This window comes from Salvelinus namaycush, chromosome 5 (assembly GCF_016432855.1).
Source record: "Salvelinus namaycush isolate Seneca chromosome 5, SaNama_1.0, whole genome shotgun sequence".
NCBI lineage: Eukaryota > Metazoa > Chordata > Actinopteri > Salmoniformes > Salmonidae > Salvelinus > Salvelinus namaycush.
The window spans coordinates 8734987-8753977 of NC_052311.1; the positions used below are offsets into that span (position 1 = coordinate 8734987).

Sequence of the window (18991 nt, forward strand, 5' to 3'; positions counted from 1 at the left end):
TGTTTCGACTTGTGTGGGTGTGTGTGTGTGTGCATCTTAGTCTGAGTGTGTATCTTTGCAGAATGAGTTTGTATGTGTCTGAGAGTTGGTCTCTTTCTATCTGTCATGCTCAAGGAAGTGGTTTACATATATCTACACCGGAAACTCACACGACACTAACTCCCAACACTCTTTTCCTTCTCTCCACTCCTCCATAGGTGTTCAGTCTAACTCTACAGCCCACCTCGCTGTCTCTCTCTCTCTCTGTCTCTCAATGTTAGCAAGGTATCTGTGTTCACTATGCTCCCCACGGTAATCTTGAAGGGGACTCTCATCAAGAAATCTCAACAGAAGCGAAGGACGTCGCCCTGCAATTACAAGGAAAGATTATTTGTCTTGGACACCCAGGACCTGACCTATTCTGAACAGCGCCCTGGGGCATGTACAATTTTTATTGACAAATTGTGTGGTTTGTTTGTTTATCAATTGCTGGCAAGAATGACATTTTGTTGAAATTCTTTTACATGTTACAGTTCAGCAGTGTCATTTTTTAAATCATATATTGAGTTATGAAGAAATATGACTTTTACATGACAGTTACTTTATGGGGGTTGTATTGTTTGATGTGCAAATGGGAAGTTGTGAAGATGTTGATAGAAACCTGTATTCATCTTCAGAAAAAGCCCAGCCAGAAAGGCTGCATTGAGCTCTCCAGGATCAAGTGTGTGGAGATAGTGTGCAGTGAAGTCCCAATCCCCTGCAGCAACAAGTACCCCTTCCAGGTAAGACCACTGGAATGCTAATTACTGGAATGCTAATGACTGGAAAGCTAATGACTGGAAAGCTAATGACTGGAAAGCTAATTACTGGAATGCTAATTACTGGAAAGCTAATTTCTGGAATGCTAATGACTGGAAAGCTAATTACTGGAATGCTAATTACTGGAATGCTAGTTCCTGGAATGCTAATTACTGACCATTGGGACACTTTACAATGACTTTCATTTATAAATAAGCCATGACACAGTTTTTTTCAAATATGCATAAATGTCTTAACAGGTTGTCCATGACAACTGTTACCTATACATCTTCGCCCCGGACAACGACTGTCGTCAGAGATGGGTCCGAGCTCTGAAGGAAGGTGAGCAGCAGTTATGGAAGACAACACATTTAACGTTAAACCCATAATAAAAATACTACACAGAGTCTCTCAGAGCTGAGTTTTGTCATATATACCATAATATATATACCTTAACATGTAAGATACCAAAATCAACACATAATATTAAGAGTATTATATCAACATTATATTATAAGCTCTATGACACATTTGAGCCTCCATGTCTTACGCTGTATTTAATTTCTCTCTCTTGCCATGAAGAGACCAAGTGCAACGCATTACTCCTGAAGTATCACCCCAACTTCTGGATGGAGGGGAGGTGGAGGTGCTGTTACCAGACAGAGAAGATGGCTACGGGGTGTCAGGAGTACGACCCTATGGGATATGGTACAGCTACCGCACCACAGCATAAAAAATACTATTTCATTTGAAGAACACATTTCCCACACACAATGTCTTGCATTATTATATGCATTATATGCACAACATGCATTATTATATGATTATGCTTATGATTATGATGATGATTATTGTTGTCTTGCATACAAACCATTTATAATCCCTTTAAAAAGTATATAATGATAACTGCCTATAATGTGAATTTAACCTCCTAGACCTTATTGACGCACTGGCGCGTCAATCTAAGTAACATAAAAAATTCCCCATCAAAATCTGTCAGTTTAAGCTAGAGATATCTGTTTATTCTGCGTGGGCTGCGTCTCAATCCACCACATCCGCCATGTCGCCCTTCCGCATCTGAGGTGGAAAGTGGCAGAGTTACAGCGATGTTTGTCAGACCCGAAAATCGATCTTCTCACGATAACGTCTGTAGCATTCGAATGGTTTAGCCTAAATACTAATATGACCACTCTATAGAAAAGGGAGGCTCTCACAGGCCTCGTCTGAAGGTAACCCATACAAATTAATGGAAGTATGGAGGTAGTTTTGTGCCAAAAAAAGAAATATGTGTAAAAAATATATACACTACCAGTCAAAAGTGTGGACACACCTACTCATTCAAAGGGTTTTCTTTATTTTTACTATTTTCTACAATGTAAAATAAAAGTGAAGACATACAAACTATGAAATAACACATATTAGTAGTAACCAAATAAGTGTTAAATAAAGCAAAATATATTTGAGATTCTTCAAAGTAGCCACCCTTTAACTTGATGACAGCTTTGCTCACTCTTGGCACTCTCTCAACCAGCTTCACCTGGGATGCTTTTCCAAAAGTCTTGAAGGAGTTCCTACATATGCTGAGCAAGTTTTGGCTGCTTTTCCGTCACTTTGCATTCTAACTCATCCCAAACCACCTCAATTGGGTTGAGGTCGGGAGATTGTGGAGGCCAGGTCATCTGATGCAGCACTACATAACTTTCCTTCTTGATCAAATAGCCCTTACACAGCCTGGAAGTGTGTTGGGTAATTGTCCTGTTGAAAAACAAATGATAGTTCCACTAAGCACAAAACAGATGGGATGGCGTATCACTGCAGAATTCTGTGGTAGCCATGCTGGTTAAGTGTGCCATGAATTCTAAATAAATCACAGACAGTGTCACCAGCAAAGCACCCCCACACCATCACTACTCTTTCTCCATGCTTCACGGTGGGAACCACACATGCGGAGAACATCCGTTCACCTACTCTGCGTCTCACAAAGACACAGCGGTTGGAACCAAAAATCTCAAATTTGGACTCATCAGACCAAAGGACAGATTTCCACCGGTCTAATGTCCATTGCTCATGTTTCTTTGCCCAAGCAAGTTTCTTCTTCTTATTGGTGTCCTTTAGTAGTGGTTTCTTTGCAGCAATTTGACCATGAAGGCCTGATTCACATAGTCTCTTCTGAACAGTTGATGTTAAGATGTGTCTGTTACCTGAACTCTGTGAAGCATTTATTTGGGCTGCAATTTCTAAGGCTGGTAACTAATGAACTTATCTTCTGCAGCAGAGGTAACTCTTCCTTTCCTGTGGCAGTCCTCATGAGAGCCAGTTTCATCACAGCGCTTGAAGTTCTTGAAGTTTTCCGCATTTACTGAACTTCATGTCTTAATGTAATGATGGACTGTCCTGTCTCTTTGCTTATTTGAGCTATTCTTGCCATAATATGGACTTGGTCTTTAACCAAATAGGGCTAACTTCTGTATACCACCCCTACCTTGTCACAACACAACTGATTGGCTCAAACGCATTAAGAAGGAAAGAAATTCCACAAAGAAATTTTTCCAAGGCACCTGAAATGAAATGCATTCCAGGTGACTACCTCATGAAGCTGGTTGAGAGAATGCCAAGAGTGTGCAAAGCTGTCATCAAGGCAAAGGGTGGCTACAGAGGAATCTGGTACTTTTCAGGTGTCTGGCACTGTATATGTATTTCCTGAGCTTTCTTTTATCTCCTAGATATAGGACAGACACTTTAAAACCTGTCGTGTCTCTGACTGATTACATTTTGACCTGCTATTTTATCAAATCGAATACCTAACGATTTAATTAAACCATGCAAAACCCATTAATAACCTGGGGCACCACAGAAGCATTAATTTATATAGAGCGGTTTTCTCCCGAATCCAGTCTCTTATAGATCTGAAAATCGTTTATATCATTAGCAGTCAATTATTAATCGTCACCTCGATCGGTCTCATTCTGATTGTCATAAGTACTTGCTTATCTGCACGAACCCTAGCTAATAAGTTGAATCAGCAACACACAAATTGGCATAATTATTTATTTGCTAAATACCTAAATAATCACACAGAATTACATATATGTATACACAGGATAGATCACACATTGATTACTAATCATGTCATGAAAAGCCCCTAGTAGGCTAACCCAATATGACGGCTGGTTACACAAAGGAAGGGGGTTGGGTTTGAATGAAAGAGCGGGAAGACTGAGGGACAAAGAGTTTTGGTCTCTATCGGACCTTGAGAAGCTATGCTACCGTAAATACAGAATCTTATGCATTCTAATAACTGCACATTTGGGAAAGGAAAATGCAAGATATATATTTACTCTGAGCTGCGCTTCGATAGATGGGTCGAAGATGGAAGACTGGTTTACCCAGCAGAGATCGCCATTGTCCTTTGAAGAATCTTTCTGGTCGTAGTGTTGTAGAGCGGATACGTTAAAGTACCCTGTCGTTCTTCTGAGATTGTCTGTCCTTTCCTAGGCCACGTACATGTACAGCTGCAGCTGATAACTCGACGTCTAGGGGGTATCACTTCTTCTTTAGTGAATAATCGTTCAAAGTTCATACCAAGTTGCCATAATCAGCTTGCGCTGTATTCTGGTCGAAATTCACCATTCCAGCGTGGTGATCGTCACCTCCACATTGTAATTCACCATTTTAAACGTTAGGACAGCAGTCCTAACATTTCTGAAACTAAATGTTAATTTTGTTAGGTTGTAGTTGAAATTAGCCCTTTTAAACGTATGGACATCCTTATGTCATCTGGAACTAACAGGCTTTTGTACTGGGGGAAAGAAGGGCGTGTTTCATAGTTCTCAACCAATGTCTGTTCACTTGGGCGTGGCCACTGAGTGAGCATAGTTTACTTAGGAAAAAAATGATCTCATTTAGAAGCTAAAATTACATTAAATCTTTTCACAAATAGTTTCATATTTAAACATTTCAGTTGCACAACAATTCCATGTGAATCTGATAACTGGAATGTGCAGACTTTCCAAGATATAAATTATGTCGTCCTAACATCAGATATAATGTCCTAGACACCAACTGATCCGACATCATATTCTTTAAGCACCAACGGACACATTCAACTGGTTGAGAAAGGGAAATATTGTTCCATTCTCCAACCTTTTGATGTTACCATACTCTCTCTATGTTAACAAAGGGCTTTCCAAGAGTCCAGTCTGTAGAGTGGAGAGAAAAGGGGGAAATGTATTTATGGGAGGGTCATAAACCTCACCCAACAGGGCAACATCATTACAAACCTTATTCCTTATTTCTCTTTTTTGCCATTCATGAATGTGTTATTCAATACGTTTCTATATGGACTATAGTAGTAAAGGCCAAATTCAATATTTTATCACATATATATTTATTTTTTTGATACCTAAAGGGGTCCTAAAATTCTAAATCAAATAGCTAAATGATCCATCACCTTTTTAAAACAATTCCATATGTCAGCTTAGAACCCAGTGGTGTACAGTACAAAAGTAAAAATGCTTTAATCACTACTTAAGTGGTTTTTTAGGGTATCTGTACTTTACTATTTATATTTTTGGCCAAGTTTTACTTTTACTTCACTACATTCCTAAAGAAAATTATATCCTTTTTACTCCTTACATTTTCCCTGACACCCAAAAGTACTCATTACATTTTGACAGGAAAATGGTCCTGAGAAGAGAATATCCTGGTCATCCCTACTGCCTCTGATCTGGCGGACTCACTAAACACAAATGCTTCGTTTGTAAATGATGTCTGAGTGTTGGAGTGTGCCCCTGGTTATCAGTAAATGATGTCTGAGTGTTGGAGTGTGCCCCTGGTTATCAGTAAATGATGTCTGAGTGTTGGAGTGTGCCCCTGGTTATCAGTAAATTATGTCTGAGTGTTGGAGTGTGCCCCTGGTTATCAGTAAATGATGTCTGAGTGTTGGAGTGTGCCCCTGGTTATCAGTAAATGATGTCTGAGTGTTGGAGTGTGCCCCTGGTTATCAGTAAATGATGTCTGAGTGTTGGAGTGTGCCCCTGGTTATCAGTAAATGATGTCTGAGTGTTGGAGTGTGCCCCTGGTTATCAGTAAATGATGTCTGAGTGTTGGAGTGTGCCCCTGGTTATCAGTAAATGATGTCTGAGTGTTGGAGTGTGCCCCTGGTTATCAGTAAATGATGTCTGAGTGTTGGAGTGTGCCCCTGGTTATCAGTAAATGATGTCTGAGTGTTGGAGTGTGCCCCTGGTTATCAGTAAATGATGTCTGAGTGTTGGAGTGTGCCCCTGGTTATCAGTAAATTATGTCTGAGTGTTGGAGTGTGCCCCTGGTTATCAGTAAATGATGTCTGAGTGTTGGAGTGTGCCCCTGGTTATCAGTAAATGATGTCTGAGTGTTGGAGTGTGCCCCTGGTTATCAGTAAATGATGTCTGAGTGTTGGAGTGTGCCCCTGGTTATCAGTAAATGATGTCTGAGTGTTGGAGTGTGCCCCTGGTTATCAGTAAATGATGTCTGAGTGTTGGAGTGTGCCCCTGGTTATCAGTAAATTATGTCAGAGTGTTGGAGTGTGCCCCTGGTTATCAGTAAATGATGTCTGAGTGTTGGAGTGTGCCCCTGGTTATCAGTAAATGATGTCTGAGTGTTGGAGTGTGCCCCTGGTTATCAGTAAATGATGTCTGAGTGTTGGAGTGTGCCCCTGGTTATCAGTAAATGATGTCTGAGTGTTGGAGTGTGCCCCTGGTTATCAGTAAATGATGTCTGAGTGTTGGAGTGTGCCCTTGGTTATCAGTAAATGATGTCTGAGTGTTGGAGTGTGCCCCTGGTTATCAGTAAATGATGTCTGAGTGTTGGAGTGTGCCCCTGGTTATCAGTAAATGATGTCTGAGTGTTGGAGTGTGCCCCTGGTTATCAGTAAATGATGTCTGAGTGTTGGAGTGTGCCCCTGGTTATCAGTAAATGATGTCTGAGTGTTGGAGTGTGCCCCTGGTTATCAGTAAATGATGTCTGAGTGTTGGAGTGTGCCCCTGGTTATCAGTAAATGATGTCTGAGTGTTGGAGTGTGCCCCTGGTTATCAGTAAATGATGTCTGAGTGTTGGAGTGTTCCCCTGGCTATCAGTAAATGATGTCTGAGTGTTGGAGTGTTGCCCCTGGCTATCAGTAAATGATGTCTGAGTGTTGGAGTGTTGCCCCTGGCTATCAGTAAATGATGTCTGAGTGTTGGAGTGTTGCCCCTGGCTATCAGTAAATGATGTCTGAGTGTTGGAGTGTGCCCCTGGTTATCAGTAAATGATGTCTGAGTGTTGGAGTGTGCCCCTGGCTATCCGTCAACATTTCTTTTTAAATCAAATGATGCCGTCTGGTTTGCTTAATATAATGAATTTTAAATGGTTGATACTTTTACTTTGAGACTTAAGTACATTTTAGCAATTCCATTTACTTTTGATACTTAAATATATTTAAAATCAAATACTTTTAGACTTTTTCTCAAGTAGTATTTTCCTTGGAGACTTTAACTTTTCCTTGAGTCATTTTCTATTAAGGGATCTTTACAATGACAATTGAGTACTTTTCCCACCACTGTTAGAACACGAGAACTTTGAAGAATTAACCAGGAAATGTTCTTCTGTAGCATCCCAGAAGCCTCTCCCTCCAACCCCGGACCCACAGGTAAATATGCATGATAAGTCGCCTCTATTTACTTCACTGTGCCTGTAAATGTACAGTATGTTGCTGAGTCATATTAATGCTAATGATCAGTGTTTCCCTTACATCGTGCCACTAGCGGCGGCTCTCTGACCCGGGCCGGAGGGTGGTGGTAGCGCTACAAAACTACAGTCCCCATGAAGACACAGACCTGCCCCTTCACAAAGACCAGGAGTACATCCTGACTGACAGTTCCCACCATAACTGGTGGACGGTACAGGACCACAGAGGGTAAGGAGAGACAGCATGATAACCATATGACAACGCTATGTCAACCCTACGAAAACCGTATGACGACTCTGTGACAACCCCATGACAACCCCATGACAACCCTATGTCATATGATAACCTTATGACAACCCTGTGATCCTAGCTGTAATATGTATTATTGGTTTTATAGTTGTACACACCTACAGTATTCATCCCATTTTGTCCTTTCCTTCAATAGAAACTCAGGTTTTGTACCTTGCATGTATATAGCAGAGAAATCCTGCGACAACTTCAACAGATTTGAGTGAGTCTGATTTATATCAAATACAATTTTCCTGACTATTTATAAAGTATAAAATAACAATTGTACACTGTTCAGCCTTTTATTTCAGACATCTTATTGGTTGTCTTTGTTGTTTCTAATTCACATTCAGATGGTACAACAAAGACATAACGAGAGGGAGAGCTGAGGGACTTCTGATGACAGAGGTAAAACAACGCCGACCATCTTCAGCTTGGTATTTAACTGGACTACAGAAGAGAGAGGAAAGACATGTTGGGCTTGATTCAATCAAAAAGCAAGGTTATCAGAATTACAACCAGACAAAACTGGTTGAAAGCATGTTTTTGTAATCCCTAAAAAATATATATATGTGAATTTAAAAAAATAATTATTGATCACGTTTGAGAATGAGATGTTCATGTTTTGAATTTATCCTGAAAATCTTTTGCATCCAGCAGCACGGATGCAAAAGCTGCATTTTGCAAGATGCACACACACACACACACACACACACACACACACACACACACACACACACACACACACACACACACACACACACACACACACACACACACACACACACACACACACACACACACACACACACACACACACACACACACACAGAGTGAAACATGACATTTGAAACTGCGGTGCAGTTTACTCAGGTCCAGGATTTCCTGTTGTAAATATGTCATGCTGGATTTTACAGACAGACGAGACATGGTGCATGGTGACAGTGGGAGGGTTGTGTAGTGTGATGGTGGGAGGGTTGTGTAGTGTGATGGTGGGAGGGTTGTGTAGTGTGATGGTGGGAGGGTTGTGTAGTGTGATGGTGGGAGGGTTGTGTAGTGTGATGGTGGGAGGGTTGTGTAGTGTGATGGTGGGAGGGTTGTGTAGTGTGACAGTGGGAGGGGAGGGTTGTGTAGTGTGATGGTGGGAGGGGAGGGTTGTGTAGTGTGATGGTGGGAGGGGAGGGTTGTGTAGTGTGATGGTGGGAGGGTTGTATAGTGTGACAGTGGGAGGGTTGTGTAGTGTGATGGTGGGAGGGTTGTGTAGTGTGATGGTGGGAGGGTTGTGTAGTGTGATGGTGGGAGGGTTGTGTAGTGTGATGGTGGGAGGGTTGTGTAGTGTGACAGTGGGAGGGGAGGGTTGTGTAGTGTGACAGTGGGAGGGGAGGGTTGTGTAGTGTGACAGTGGGAGGGGAGGGTTGTGTAGTGTGATGGTGGGAGGGTTGTGTAGTGTGACAGTGGGAGGGGAGGGGAGGGTTGTGTAGTGTGACAGTGGGAGGGGAGGGTTGTGTAGTGTGACAGTGGGAGGGGAGGGTTGTGTAGTGTGACATTGGCTCACTGTGTTATCATGTCAAGCCTTATTCCCATGAGTAGAGATTGAAAAGGCAATTTCTATGTCACTCAAGTATGGTGTAACATACAACAAATTCAACCTAATGGACTCAACAGATACAATTATGATTTATCCTACTGAAATGAAATGTTGTGTTTGTGCAGGGTAAGGAAGGAGCCTTTATGGTGCGAGACTCCAGGCATGCAGGCGTCTACACTGTGTCTGTCTTCACTAAAGCCCCAGGGTAACTACTGCCTGTTTCAGCCATGTCACTCAGCTTCAATGACAGTCAGTTAAAGGGGCAATCAGCGATTGGTATTGGGACATCTCTAGCTCTGTCTATGAATTTGAAAGTGGTTACATGTCTCCAGCCCCATCCCTCAGCTTTTTACCATAACAGTGGCGGGTTGTCTGCTTTGTTATTGTTTGAACTGCATATTGCCACTTTAAAGATTTTGCTATGGCGTAGTTACATGATGATGAACCCCGTTCAGATCCAACGGGCAGAAGAACCCGCGGGTGAAGCACTACCAGATCAGACAGTCAGAGGTAGAGGAGTCCAAGTTTTACCTGGCAGAGAAATACCTGTTCAGCACCATTCCTGAGCTCATCCAGTACCACCAACACAACGCTGCAGGTATTTAGGTTATCAGTGGCTCACCTGAGCTACCTAATACATTTGTTTACAGCCAGGCCAGTGTGACCTATTTGGACATGCACCACAAAACTGTGTTTGTTAGTCCGTTGAGATAAAGGCATCTTCAGGGGTCATGTAAGGTTTCACCAGCACACATGGATCTCCCACAGTAGAGAGGGAGATGGGAGCGGAGCGTTAATGTAGTATGAAATGGTTCTATACGTTCTATGGTCCCGATGTTCTTCCCTTAGTATAGCGTGGAATCGTTTCCTTGCATCAACAGTCTACAGAGGAAACTGCCTGTAAAATAATAGTTAATGTGTTCTATTGTTGAGGCAGAATAGCCTAATGCCTCTACATGATCTAACTCCCAGTATATGCAAATATAGTTTTGTTGTTTCATCTTGACATTCAACCTGTGTGTGTGTGTGTGTGTGTGTGTGTGTGTGTGTGTGTGTGTGTGTGTGTGTGTGTGTGTGTGTGTGTGTGTGTGTGTGTGTGTGTGTGTGTGTGTGTGTGTGTGTGTGTGTGTGTGTGTGTGCGTTCATGTGTGTATTCTCTGCAGGTCTGATCACGCGACTGAGGCATCCTGTCTCTCAGGGTAGAGAGAGCTCTCAGAGCCCTGCGGAACTCTCAGGTCAGAGGTCGACCTGCTGCTTCTGTCTCCAGGCAGCCAGCAGCAATTTTGTTTGGTTATTGATTATGGAAGGTATCATAGAGATAGTTAGAGGACTCATTTTTGCATCTGTGCCATTGTAGTGTCTGTTACAGCATGGGCAGATGAGTCCTCTAACTATCTCTATGGAAGTTTCCTAATCCTGAATTACATGACAATTCTAAAGATCAAACACAAAGCAGATAACACACCAGAGGTGTCTATAACACACATATGTTATAGATAAGTTACTGTGTAAAATCAAATCTGCTCTATACAAAACCTGGTGTACTGTGTAATAAAGATATGCTTAAACCAAACATATGCATGACAGTGAGAATTGGCATGTGTTTTGCTATTCTAAAAGCATTAGGACTGGGATGACATAAGTGGTGATGTAAGGTAGACACGTGTGTGATGAGGTACCCAGGTGTAGCAGCCCCAGCTGTTACCAGGCAGCTCCACCACACCCTGAAAACCTCCAGACAGGAGGGACTACCTGGAGGAGAATGTGGCAGGCAACCACAGTGTACCATGTTGTGTTCAGGCTTGATGTATTTTCAAATAATTGCATTAGTATGTCATTATTACCTATGCACTCTCCCCCCCCCTCCCTCTCTCTCCCCCTCGCCCCTCCCTCCTTCTCCCCCTCCCTCTCTCTCCCCCTCGCCCCTCCTTCCTTCTCCCCCCTCTCTCTCTCTTCCCCTCGCCCCTCCCTCTCTCACCCTCCTCCCTCCCTCTCCCATCTCCCTCTCTCTCCCCCTCCCTCTCTCTCCCTCCTCCCTCCCTCTCTCTCCCCCTCGCCCCTCCCTCTCTCTCCCCCTCCCTCCTCCCACCATCCAGGTCAGTGGGAGGTGGACCCGGCAGAGCTGACTCTAGGTGAGGAAGTGGGCAGCGGTCAGTTTGGCCTGGTACTCCAGGGGCGGTGGAGAGAGCGCAGGGTAGCTGTGAAGATGGTCAGGAAGGGAGCCATGTCTGAGGAGGACTTCAAAGAGGAGGCCAGGGTCATGACGTGAGTGGACTTTATAGTGGAGGGGGGACATCTTAGAGGACACCCTATTCCCTACATAGTGGGTTAATATAACCAGAGTCGACTCACGTCAAATGCAGTGCTGTGTCTTAAATGACACCCTGTACCCATACTATGTAATTAACTACATTTGATCAGATCGTGTGTGTGTGTGTGTGTATACGAGTACCCGTGTGTGTGTGCATACGTGTGCCTGTGTGTGTGTGTGTGTCCGTGTTGCAGGATGCTGTCCCACTGTAAGCTGGTGCAGCTGTATGGTGTGTGTACCCAGCATTCTCCCATGTGTCTGGTGTTGCAGGATGCTGTCCCACTGTAAGCTGGTGCAGCTGTATGGTGTGTGTACCCAGCATTCTCCCATGTGTCTGGTGTTGCAGGATGCTGTCCCACTGTAAGCTGGTGCAGCTGTATGGTGTGTGTACCCAGCATTCTCCCATGTGTCTGGTGTTTGAGTTGATGGAGCAGGGCTGCCTGTCAGACTACCTCCGAGCCAGGAGGGGGCGTATGTCCCAGGACAGCCTACTGGGGATGTGTCTGGACGTCAGTGAAGGGATGGCATACCTGGAGAGCAACAACTTCATCCACAGAGACCTGGTAACCCACCCAAAGACACTTTCAGACCTGAACATGTGTGTGTGCGTGCGTACGTTCTTGATTGCGTGTGAGCTTGTTCAGTCAAGTCACAATTTATTTTAAGCACATTTAACAAGTCTCAACACACTTTACAGACACATATTTTATTAATGTATATAAACAAAACACAGAACAACTTAGAAAGGGTTGGTTTACCTCACTGGCCAAAGCATCAAGGAACTGTAAGACATCTCAACTTGGTTAAGGCCTAGATGTATTTTCAGTGATAATGGAGTGTATAGTATAGAAGATGGACAAACTACTGCAGATCATAAGTGTGTGTTCTGAACCCAACCCTCACAGGCAGCCAGAAACTGTCTGGTTTCCTGCAACAACGTGGTGAAGGTGTCTGATTTTGGAATGACCAGGTGAGTTTGTGACAGACAGGTTTATGCTCATTGAGGTTGTGTGTTTTCAATAAAGGCAAGAATATATGATGATTCAGGGTGAAGAGCAGTTGAAGACTTGAACCAGTGACCCGCTCTAAGGTAACAGGGGAACTACCACCTGTGCATTAAACGGTCAGACTCGGTAGGGGGCTAAGTGCATCTATACATGGAAGCTGCAGAGATGCACGCAGATAACCGTGTGTGTCCTCCCCTGTCCTGTCCTACCAGGTTTGTTCTAGATGACCAATACACCAGCTCTCAGGGCTCTAAGTTCCCCATCAAGTGGTCTTCTCCTGAGGTCATCAAGTACTGCAAGTTCAGCAGCAAGTCTGACGTCTGGTCCTTTGGTAGGTTTATTCATCCTCTCTGAGACCGTCTGGTCCTTTGGTAGGTTTATTCATCCTCTCTGAGACCGTCTGGTCCTTTGGTAGGTTTATTCATCCTCTCTGAGACCGTCTGGTCCTTTGGTAGGTTATTCATCCTCTCTGAGACCGTCTGGTCCTTTGGTAGGTTTATTCATCCTCTCTGAGACCGTCTGGTCCTTTGGTAGGTTATTCATCCTCTCTGAGACCGTCTGGTCCTTTGGTAGGTTTATTCATCCTCTCTGAGACCGTCTGGTCCTTTGGTAGGGTTATTCATCCTCTCTGAGACCGTCTGGTCCTTTGGTAGGTTTATTTGTTTCTCTGTGAGACTGTTGTGCATTGTCAGACACTGAGCTTCTTCAAATTCTAAACTGTTATCATATTAGAGGTATGATGAATGAATGTTGAATCTCCTCCCCTTCTCCCCACTCCTCCTCCCCTCCCCACTCCTCTCCTCCTGCCCTCCCCTTCTCCCCACTCCTCTCTCCTACCCTCTACTCCCCATCTCGCCACTCCTCTCCTCCAGGTGTGTTTATGTGGGAGGTGTATACGGAGGGCCGTCTGCCATATGACAACCGGTCTAATCTTGAGGTGGTGGAGGCCCTGAATGCAGGCCTGAGGCTGCTGAAACCCAGACAGGCCCCAGAGGCTGTGCACCTCCTCATGGAGTGGTGTTGGAAGGAGGTGGGTGGGAATGATCTACCTGGTTCACACCTGTAGCTTACTGACTCACTAGTGTAGTGCGTGTGGGTGTAGTGTAGTGTAGGTGGGTGGGTGTAGTGTGGGTGGGTGTAGTTGTGTGGGTGGGTGTAGTGTGGGTGGGTGTGGTTGGGTGGGTGTAGGTGTAGTTGGGTGGGGGTAGTGGGGGGGGGGGGTGTATGTAGTTGGGTGGGTGTGTGTAGTTGAGTGTAGGTGTAGTTGGGTGGGTGTAGTGGGGGGGGGGGGTGTATGTAGTTGGGTGGGTGGGTGTAGTTGAGTGTAGGTGTAGTTGGGGGGGTGTAGTTGGGGGTGTATGTGTATGTAGTTGGGGGTGTATGTGTATGTAGTTGGGTGGGTGGGTGGGTGTAGTTGGGTGGGTGTAGTGGGGGGGGGGGGTGTATGTAGTTGGGTGGGTGTAGTGGGGGGGGGGGGGGTGTATGTAGTTGGGTGGGTGTGTGTGTGTGGGTGGGTGGGTGGGTTGAAGAGGAGTTGATTATTTGAATCAGTGCTAGGGTAAAAATGAAATGTGCACCCCTTGGGCTCCCCAGGACAGAGTTTGGGAAATGTTGCAGTAGACAGACTCACCTTTACCTTAGTGATTCAGCTTGGTAGGTTGGTTCACCTTTACCTTAGTGATTCAGCTTGGTTCACCTTTACCTTAGTGATTCAGCTTGGTAGGTTGGTTCACCTGTACCTTACTGATTCAGCTTGGTAGGTTGGTTTACCTGTACCTTACTGATTCAGCTTGGTAGGTTGGTTTACCTGTACCTTACTGATTCAGCTTGATAGGTTGGTTTACCTGTACCTTACTGGTTCTGCTTGGTAGGTTGGTTTACCTGTACCTTACTGGTTCTGCTTGGTAGGTTGGTTTACCTGTACCTTACTGATTCAGCTTGGTAGGTTGGTTTACCTGTACCTTACTGGTTCTGCTTGGTAGGTTGGTTTACCTGTACCTTACTGGTTCAGCTTGATAGGTTGGTTTACCTGTACCTTACTGGTTCTGCTTGGTAGGTTGGTTTACCTGTACCTTACTGGTTCTGCTTGGTAGGTTGGTTTACCTGTACCTTACTGGTTCAGCTTGATAGGTTGGTTTACCTGTACCTTACTGATTCAGCTTGGTAGGTTGGTTTACCTGTACCTTACTGGTTCTGCTTGGTAGGTTGGTTTACCTGTACCTTACTGGTTCAGCTTGGTAGGTTGGTTTACCTGTACCTTACTGATTTAGCTTGGTAGGTTGGTTTACCTGTACCTTACTGGTTCTGCTTGGTAGGTTGGTTTACCTGTACCTTACTGATTCAGCTTGATAGGTTGGTTTACCTGTACCTTACTGATTCAGCTTGGTAGGTTGGTTTACCTGTACCTTACTGATTCAGCTTGGTAGGTTGGTTTACCTGTACCTTACTGGTTCTGCTTGGTAGGTTGGTTTACCTGTACCTTACTGGTTCAGCTTGGTAGGTTGGTTTACCTGTACCTTACTGATTTAGCTTGGTAGGTTGGTTTACCTGTACCTTACTGGTTCTGCTTGGTAGGTTGGTTTACCTGTACCTTACTGGTTCTGCTTGGTAGGTTGGTTTACCTATACCTTACTGGTTCTGCTTGGTAGGTTGGTTTACCTGTACCTTACTGATTTAGCTTGGTAGGTTGGTTTACCTGTACCTTACTGATTCAGCTTGATAGGTTGGTTCACCTGTACCTTACTGGTTCTGCTTGGTAGGTTGGTTTACCTGTACCTTACTGATTCAGCTTGGTAGGTTGGTTTACCTGTACCTTACTGGTTCTGCTTGGTAGGTTGGTTTACCTGTACCTTACTGATTTAGCTTGGTAGGTTGGTTTACCTGTACCTTACTGGTTCTGCTTGGTAGGTTGGTTTACCTGTACCTTACTGGTTCTGCTTGGTAGGTTGGTTTACCTGTACCTTACTGATTCAGCTTGGTAGGTTGGTTTACCTGTACCTTACTGGTTCTGCTTGGTAGGTTGGTTTACCTGTACCTTACTGATTCTGCTTGGTAGGTTGGTTTACCTGTACCTTACTGATTTAGCTTGGTAGGTTGGTTTACCTGTACCTTACTGGTTCTGCTTGGTAGGTTGGTTTACCTGTACCTTACTGGTTCTGCTTGGTAGGTTGGTTTACCTGTACCTTACTGATTTAGCTTGGTAGGTTGGTTTACCTGTACCTTACTGATTCAGCTTGATAGGTTGGTTCACCTGTACCTTACTGGTTCTGCTTGGTAGGTTGGTTTACCTGTACCTTACTGATTCTGCTTGGTAGGTTGGTTTACCTGTACCTTACTGATTTAGCTTGGTAGGTTGGTTTACCTGTACCTTACTGGTTCTGCTTGGTAGGTTGGTTTACCTGTACCTTACTGGTTCTGCTTGGTAGGTTGGTTTACCTGTACCTTACTGATTTAGCTTGGTAGGTTGGTTTACCTGTACCTTACTGATTCAGCTTGGTAGGTTGGTTTACCTGTACCTTACTGATTCAGCTTGGTAGGTTGGTTTACCTGTACCTTACTGGTTCTGCTTGGTAGGTTGGTTTACCTGTACCTTACTGATTTAGCTTGGTAGGTTGGTTTACCTGTACCTTACTGATTCAGCTTGGTAGGTTGGTTTACCTGTACCTTACTGGTTCTGCTTGGTAGGTTGGTTTACCTGTACCTTACTGATTCAGCTTGGTAGGTTGGTTTACCTGTACCTTACTGGTTCTGCTTGGTAGGTTGGTTTACCTGTACCTTACTGATTTAGCTTGGTAGGTTGGTTTACCTGTACCTTACTGGTTCTGCTTGGTAGGTTGGTTTACCTGTACCTTACTGATTCAGCTTGGTAGGTTGGTTTACCTGTACCTTACTGGTTCTGCTTGGTAGGTTGGTTTACCTGTACCTTACTGATTTAGCTTGGTAGGTTGGTTTACCTGTACCTTACTGGTTCTGCTTGGTAGGTTGGTTTACCTGTACCTTACTGATTCAGCTTGGTAGGTTGGTTTACCTGTACCTTACTGGTTCTGCTTGGTAGGTTGGTTTACCTGTACCTTACTGGTTCTGCTTGGTAGGTTGGTTTACCTGTACCTTACTGATTCAGCTTGATAGGTTGGTTTACCTGTACCTTACTGATTTAGCTTGGTAGGTTGGTTTACCTGTACCTTACTGATTCAGCTTGATAGGTTGGTTTACCTGTACCTTACTGATTTAGCTTGGTAGGTTGGTTTACCTGTACCTTACTGATTCAGCTTGATAGGTTGGTTTACCTGTACCTTACTGATTTAGCTTGGTAGGTTGGTTTACCTGTACCTTACTGATTTAGCTTGGTAGGTTGGTTTACCTGTACCTTACTGGTTCAGCTTGGTAGGTTGGTTTACCTGTACCTTACTGGTTCAGCTTGGTAGGTTGGTTTACCTGTACCTTACTGGTTCAGCTTGGTAGGTTGGTTTACCTGTACCTTACTGGTTCAGCTTGGTAGGTTGGTTTACCTGTACCTTACTGGTTCTGCTTGGTAGGTTGGTTTACCTGTACCTTACTGATTTAGCTTGGTAGGTTGGTTTACCTGTACCTTACTGGTTCTGCTTGGTAGGTTGGTTTACCTGTACCTTACTGATTCAGCTTGATAGGTTGGTTTACCTGTACCTTACTGGTTCTGCTTGATAGGTTGGTTCACCTGTACCTTACTGGTTCTGCTTGGTAGGTTGGTTTACCTGTTCCTTACTGATTCAGCTTGGTAGGTTGGTTTACCTGTACCTTACTGATTCAGCTTGGTAGGTTGGTTTACCTGTACCTTACTGATTCAGCTTGATAGGTTGGTTTACCTGTGCTCTTAGTGTAGCATGTGTTTTAAGCATAATGTCTTGTGATTGATCTGTCTCTTCCTGTGTAGAAACCAGACGACCGTCCTTCCTTTGCTCTCCTGCTGCACGAGCTGGCCTCGCTCTCAGACCTCTGAGCCTGAACAAACATGCCATTCAACCAAACCTGGTGTGCTAACCAGCTATCCGGGGTAAATCATGCCAGAATAATTTTGCTCAACCAAACTGAAGATACTGTACGAAATATACTTAGCTAGCTGTGTTTATGTTATTTATTAATTTCCTTCAAGTTTCTATTTATTTTGTAGCAAACCATATTTTTTTAATAAAATGTAGAAATCTACTTCTCTTGTGTCTTGATACATTTTTTCTGTCTATTGTGTTAATTAGTTGTTTCATAAGCTTACTTTTGTTTGATTTTACTGTCTGTCGCTCAAAGTCTGACCATCAGAGGGCACCCACAACCCATTTACCCATGATGTCATAATGCAGGCTATTCCCATCATCTACAGACTTTCTTATGTACTAGGATCTCTGTATAGCAGGCTACTGCAGTCTTAATACCAAATAACCACAATGCATAATACTCATTACAGTTCACTTGTCTATACAGTAACTGTAGTAGTCTAACTGTAGGCGGTTTTAATGTATCCAGTGTTCTCACGCAGACACACAAACACACTGCCCTGATAAAGTATGAAGTGAGTCTGGGGGTTCCAGACAGCCCTACATGCCTGCTCTGGTTGCTGTGACAACGAGGTCTGACTGGGTACAAGTACTGGCATAGTAATACCCTGTCAGGCAGAAAGTATACATAGAATTACATATATGATCTCTGTGGGAGTATGGATGTATGTAGATGAATATAATAGATAAATAGAGATAGATCGACATATACAGGAGTAGATAGATATAGATAACTCCATACAGTAGGGTACCTATGCAGTTTTAGGGCTATTCCATTAAATCTCTATACAATCCATTGTAAGGTGACTGAATGAAATACTCAAAATATTTAGTTTTCTTCTAAAAACACCTGTGCCTCTAAGATGGCATACTAGGCCTATACAGTTATGTCAAGGACTGGACGCTGTATCCTGTGTAGTTGATGTGATCAAAGTTCAGTTTGACACCATCTGTCCTGGAAACCGGGTCATTGAGGTGCCTGTGCTGTGCATGGTAAGTAAGTAATATCCTGCAATATCCAATCAAATGGAAATGGGGAAGAATGTGAAGCACGTTTCAATGTTGTCCTAATGGCTATGATATAATTTCAAGGGGAATAGTTTGTAGAGAATAGCGATAGATAGGCGACATCGCAAATATATTGTTTTATTTTGACGATACAAAAGCATCATCGCAAGGTAGAGTGTTGGTCTGTGCAACAACATTGGCCATATTCAGCACCACAGTTCCATCCTCCTGCCTGTGTGTGAGTAACTGTCTCTTTAAGGAAATGCACTTGCAGCCATTTTCTGC

At 43.8% G+C, this 18991-nt stretch overlaps 1 protein-coding gene across 1 annotated transcript; it reads left to right on the plus strand.

The window, feature by feature from the left end:
- The first annotated feature begins 279 nt into the window (after positions 1-279).
- Positions 280-17649, plus strand: itk (IL2 inducible T cell kinase). The gene is made up of 17 exons (XM_038992467.1): positions 280-417; positions 657-761; positions 1038-1119; positions 1360-1485; positions 7404-7441; positions 7557-7708; positions 7926-7991; positions 8122-8176; positions 9482-9561; positions 9812-9954; positions 10520-10591; positions 11453-11621; positions 12014-12230; positions 12573-12637; positions 12887-13005; positions 13547-13704; positions 17584-17649. Exons 1-17 carry the CDS (start codon positions 280-282, stop codon positions 17647-17649), a joined length of 1851 nt encoding a protein of 616 aa, XP_038848395.1.
- The last annotated feature ends 1342 nt before the right edge of the window (positions 17650-18991 follow it).